This window comes from Lactuca saligna, chromosome 7 (genome assembly GCF_052625555.1).
Source record: "Lactuca saligna cultivar CGN05327 chromosome 7, ASM5262555v1, whole genome shotgun sequence".
Classification (NCBI taxonomy): Eukaryota; Viridiplantae; Streptophyta; class Magnoliopsida; order Asterales; family Asteraceae; genus Lactuca; species Lactuca saligna.
The window spans coordinates 156648228-156654140 of NC_136423.1; the positions used below are offsets into that span (position 1 = coordinate 156648228).

At 37.9% G+C, this 5913-nt stretch overlaps 1 protein-coding gene across 1 annotated transcript; it reads left to right on the forward strand.

Moving 5' to 3' along the window:
- The first annotated feature begins 764 nt into the window (after positions 1-764).
- LOC145007379 (uncharacterized) lies at positions 765-2351 on the forward strand. The gene is made up of 2 exons (XM_078966325.1): positions 765-862; positions 1199-2351. The coding sequence occupies exons 1-2, from the start codon at positions 765-767 to the stop codon at positions 2349-2351; spliced, it is 1251 nt and encodes a 416-aa protein (XP_078822451.1).
- The last annotated feature ends 3562 nt before the right edge of the window (positions 2352-5913 follow it).

Sequence of the window (5913 nt, forward strand, 5' to 3'; positions counted from 1 at the left end):
GGATTTTCACGACATTCTGAAGGAAACAAGGTAATTCGACGAGTTACATAGATGCACTCGACGAGTCGGGTCAACATGCTCAGAATAGAAATGATTGAATTGTTAATTAAATATGGAATGACGACACATTTCATATTTATAATTTGTAGAAATATTTATAGGCATAAACAATAGGAAGCAATTTAATTTCTTTTTTTTAAATATATTTAATGGAGTTAAAACAATTTATAAATAAACTCTTTATAAACCTGCTTCTTTTTTTTAGATGAAATATTTACCATAACCACTGTTCAAAAAAATTACTATCCCAACTGATTTATGCAGTGACCTCTCGATTCCAGTTTAATTCTTCACGAAGATTCTAGTTTTGTTTTCCTCTTTGCAAATTTCATCAGAAAATGATAATAATATAATAATAATAATAATAATAATAATAATAATAATAATAAAGACAAACTTTCAAACTTCTGAGAATCAAAACCTAAATCAAGAAACATCCAAACTCTCCAGTCATCCACTTGTCAAATTTTAATCAACATGCAAATCTTTATATATGACTATACTTCATATTCTGCAACATGGAGGATGTCCTCAACACAACCAAGCTCTGGTGTCATTTTCTGGACGAGACACATCAACATTAGAATAATAGGTGTCGAAAACTCTGATCAGTTATAAATAGAACAGATGTGTTCATAAACTCATCAATCAACCTTTAATTAAAGAAAAAGGTTAAACACATAGATAAAAGAACAACAGGAAAGATGAAGATAAAAAGGAGTTTTGTTTTGTTGGCTCTTTTATTTGCTATCAGTATCGTTATATCCTCCGCAAGATCAATTGAGACTGCTGATGACAGTGAGTTAACTCCATAATTTCTGGTTTTGATTGGGTTTTACGTATGCAGAAGACGAGTTGATGTAAAAGGAAATTCAAACGTTATTTGTTACAATATCAAGTCCAGCTTTTTTAAGGAATTGCCTCGCATAGAAACGTCTTTTTGTGTTGCATGCGAAGTGATTGTGTTGTCTTGCGTCAATGAAATCATTTCAACTTTTTATTTGATCGGTATCATGTATAATGCATGGACTTTGACATATCGGTCTTTCGTAACTCTATCATACAGTAATTCTTTAATATTTTGGTGAAAAGAAGGATTAGTAACTTTGTGAAATTCGTGGATTTCAGACTTGGGAAGGGAGGCACTTGATGAAAAAAAGAAACGCTCGAGTGATGAGGTTGGTGTAGTAGGAACCACTAGTCTTGAAGTAGACAATGGTGCTATTGCGGGCAGCGGAGGAGGTAGTGGTGGAGGAAACGTAGGAGGTGGTGGCAGTAGTGGAGGTGGCGGCAGCCATGGGGGTGGTGGCAGTAGTGGTAGTGGGGGTGGTGGTAGTAGTGGAGGTGGCGGCAGCCATGGAGGTGGTGGCAGGGGTGGAGGAAACGTAGGAGGTGGTGGCAGTAGTGGAGGAGGTGGCAGCCATGGAGGTGGTGGCAGTGGTGGAGGTAAGGGAGGTAGCGGTGGAGGTAGCCATGGGGGTGGTGGCAGTAGTGGAGGAGGCGGCAGCCATGGGGGTGGTGGCAGTAGTGGAGGCGGCGGCAGCCACGGAGGTGGTGGCAGTAGTGGAGGCAAGGGAGGTAGCGGAGGTGGTGGCAGTAGCGGAGGAAGTGGAGGTAGCGGCGGGAGTGGCGGTGGAGGAAGTGGAGGGGGTAGCAAGGGAGGTGGTGGAGGAAGTGGAGGGGGTAGCGGAGGGGGTAGCAAAGGAGGAGGCGGTGGAAGCGGAGGAAGCAAAGGGGGAGGCGGTGGAAGCGGAGGAAGCAAGGGAGGAGGTGGTGGTAGTGGTGGAAGTGGTGGAAGCGGAGGGGGTAGCAAGGGAGGCAGTGGAGGGGGAGGAAGTAAGGGAGGCGGTGGCAGTGGAGGTGGAGGGAGCAAAGGAGGCGGTGGCAGTGGAGGTGGAGGAGGCAGCGGCGGAGGGGGCAAGGGAGGCGGAGGTGGTAGTGGTGGAGGAAGCAAGGGAGGAGGTGGTAGTGGTGGAGGAAGCAAAGGAGGCGGTGGGAGCGGAGGTGGAGGCAGTGGTGGAGGGAGCAAGGGAGGCAGTGGTGGTGGTGGCAGCGGCAGCGGTCACAAGGGAGGTGGCGGACACGGAGGCAGTGGAGGTGGTGGAGGACACGGCGGCAGTGGTGGTGGTAGTGGAGGAGGAGGTGGACATGGCGGGAGTGGCGGAGGAAGTGGACGAGGCGGACACGGCGGTGGGAGTGGCGGAGGATCAGGTGGAGGTCACAAGGGAGGGGGCGGCAGTGGTGGTTCTGGTGGAGGTGCAGGAGGAGGCAGCATCGGCGGCGAAGAATGAATAACAGGAGAAGATGCCTTCAATGTTTAAAGGAAGTACGCATTATGTAATTAGTGTTGTAGAATAACAGTACGTACTAAGTTGGTCGATATTATAAGATATAAGAACCTAATATAATACTATTAATTACAAAAAATGACTCATGTGTGTGATATGTTATGTTCGCCAAAGCTTGAGTACACTTGTTAGAACGTTGCTTATTAAAATTTCTGTACCTCACGCCTAAAAGTTGTCATTCTATGCATGTTGAGTGATATCGTAAAGCCCATTTAATTTGGCAAATACTTAAAGTTCTTTTTTCTTGATAATTGCAATATTTAATATTTGTCAACAAAAAATGAGTCCCAGCTTTATATAAATTTGGATCGGTAATGAAAAAAGTAGAGGGCAATGGTCAATGTGTAAATATGTTTTGGGATTGTAAGCTTGTTGAAATCGAAACCTGTATGCATGAATCTTGTTTCTTTTTACTTTTCCACAAATAGGGAGTTTTCTTGGTAAAAAAGAAAAGTTTTTTACAAATTGAACTGTTGTGTATGAATTTTGTTTCTTTTTTACTGTTCTACAAATAGGGTGTCTTCATTTGCTAAAAACATGGTTTTTTTCTTTTTTTTAAGTAACTTACAAGAGTGGTCCCTACGATTTAGGGTAATTTACACGTTTAATCCTTAATTTAATTTTTGAACTCGGAAGATCCTGTTTGTTTTTGTTGCGCGCTTGGTCACTGTCTTACCTAAAAAGACTATTTTGCTTTTGATTTTTTAGTTTATTTAAATAAACACACCCCAACCCTACTTCCACATCATCTTACCTTACCTACCCTACTTTATTTAAATAAATTAAAAAATCAAGTGCAAAATAGTCTTTTTAAATAAGACATGGAACAAGCACGCGACAAAAACAAACAGTAGAGACCTTCCAAGTTAAAAAAAGAACTTATGGACCAAACGTGAAAATTACTCCAAACCATAGGGACTATTCGTGTAATTTACTCCTTTTTTTTAATAAGGTTATTATGTGTTATGTAAAATTGGGATGTTTCCTTTTCGCTATGTAGAAACTAAGATTTTTACATTTCATTTGAACATATGAGGTCGGGCTATTCAATCAAATGGTATCTAATATATCTTTTTAGTATTTAATATATCAATCAAATGCTATTTAACAAGGTTTTAAAAAGTTTGGTTGTCATAGCGCGTCATGACTCCAAGACTTGTAACTGTCGTCAACCTTTACAAAAACGCCGACTTAACTTATATATTTGTATAAATATGAATAATAAATGGAAATACATATAAACTATTAATTATATACAAAATTTCCGTCTTAAGTCATGTATTACAAACGACATGGTTCGTCAACGTTCGTAAAAGCTTGAGGTTTGACATTGCTACCAAGACACGTATTACGTTATTTAGAACATTAATATTTAATTTATCTCTCTCATTTGAGGCCGCATTTGAGGCCCAATGACAACACATTGCTTTTGTATCTTTTGATTTAGAGTAAATTACACAAATGGTCCCTATGTTTAGGATAACTTGTATTTGTGGTCTTTCCCTTATTTTTTTAATTCACATAGTTCTTAAAACATAGTTTTGTTCTCTATCCGACCACCATTAAACCTGGTAATTATTTATCTCTCTTTCTTCCCCATCTCTTTAGATCACAACCTAATTCAAAATTTCCTACAATTGCCACTCACCTTCACCCGACCTCAACTGACAGAGCACCGACCAACACCATTAGAAAAACGTTGCAAATTGCCTTTACCGAAACTTGGAGGAGGTAAGACACTTGTAACCTTTTTTTCTCATCAAAATCACGATTTCTTCCACCTGCAACCTTTTTCTTAATGGAAATATCATTAGAAATAAAACTAACAATCTCATGAAAAATCAAGATTTAGTCCATATGCAAATTCAAACCCCAAGCCATTACATTTTGTCTTCATTGTGAGCTACTATGTGAACATACTATTTAATTTTTATATTTTTGGAAATTTACTTTTTTATATTTCTGTTTATTTTTTTATTATTATTTTTTTTTTACAATTTATTGAAGTTGTTCATATATAATTAATATTATCTGCAACATTACCAGCTCCACTACTAGAAACCTGACTTTTTGCAACGGAATTAGCGACAAAACCTTTCTATAGCTAATTAGTGAAGGTTTTATGAGGGATCTGCGACGGATTTCACAAAATCCTTCGACCAAATTAAATTCAGAAATTTAGTGAGGGGTTACTGAGGGCTTGGCGACGAATTCTTCTAACTTTTTCGACAAAAGAAATCCCATGCTACTATGTAGCAAATTAAAGATCTTTAGCTAGGGAATAGCGAGGGATTTTTTTATTTTTTTTTCTTGGGCCTCGCCGATCAGTCGTTGAAAGGCCCACGCCTTTTTCTCCATTCATTCTTTTTTTTTTTTCCATTCTCTCATTTTCTTTTCATTGCCTCTAATTTTCCTCCCAAAAGCCCTAAACACAATATCCTCCAAAGCCCTGAATGACAATGTGTCGACCGAATTCCCTCCTCTACCCTAGAAATCACCTCCACCACCGTCCACCTACGTCGCCTCTCTTATCCGCATCATCCCTCTTTGTAGTTTACTTGAAGCAACGCCAAAGAACATCCTTGTTGGCTTTCCACTCGGTTCGTCTGTCTTCCTCGTCGTTTCCTACCAACATTGTTCGATGTATTACCAACAATGTTCGATGTATTACCTAGCTCTTTTTCATACAAATTTGATTAAATTTAAGGTAATTTTGAACTTTGTGGATGAAATTCAAAATTTTAGGTCACCGTTATGTGTTAGATGATAGAACTAGCTGTGAATTGATGTTACAACTGATGAAATTTAATTAATTTCAAGGTAATTTTGGATGATATTGCTATTAATATAATTTGGGTAGTGAAGAAGAATGTAGTAATGCGCCACTTCCTGAAAGGGTAAAAGTCTATCTCCTTTCAATTTCAATTGAAGTCTTAATTATGTCGATTAAAAATAATGACCAGAAGGTTATATATCCTAACACTTTATATGATTAAATATTTGCTTGTGTCATCATGGATTGGATTAACCATTAAAACTAGCTTTAACAAATGATTATTTTCTTATAGTTTGAAAATGACAACTTGTTATTAAAACTTTAATCTGCTCGTGATGTTAAACCTTGGGATGAGAAGAACTGTGACTCGAATAAGGTGTAATGAGTTTTACATACTTCCAAGATTTACTATTTCATGAAATCTTTAAAAGTTATTAACCATTTCAAAACCTTTTAGGATGTTAATTTATTGAAAACTTATGTCTCAAAAATTCAAGAATTAGAAGGAGAATTGATGCACACACAAAGATTAAATACTTCAAAATTTATTGAACTTATTGATTTCTTGGATTTGGATGAAAGTGTTCTTAACCCAAAAAGTAATTCATTTCCTAGATCTGATTTTAAACATGTTGAAGTTGCTGGTAAAGCTCTTATAAACTATTTTTACTAAACTCTTCTTTGTTTATTATTAGTTCATAAATTCAATTTACCATCTTATATGTTTGT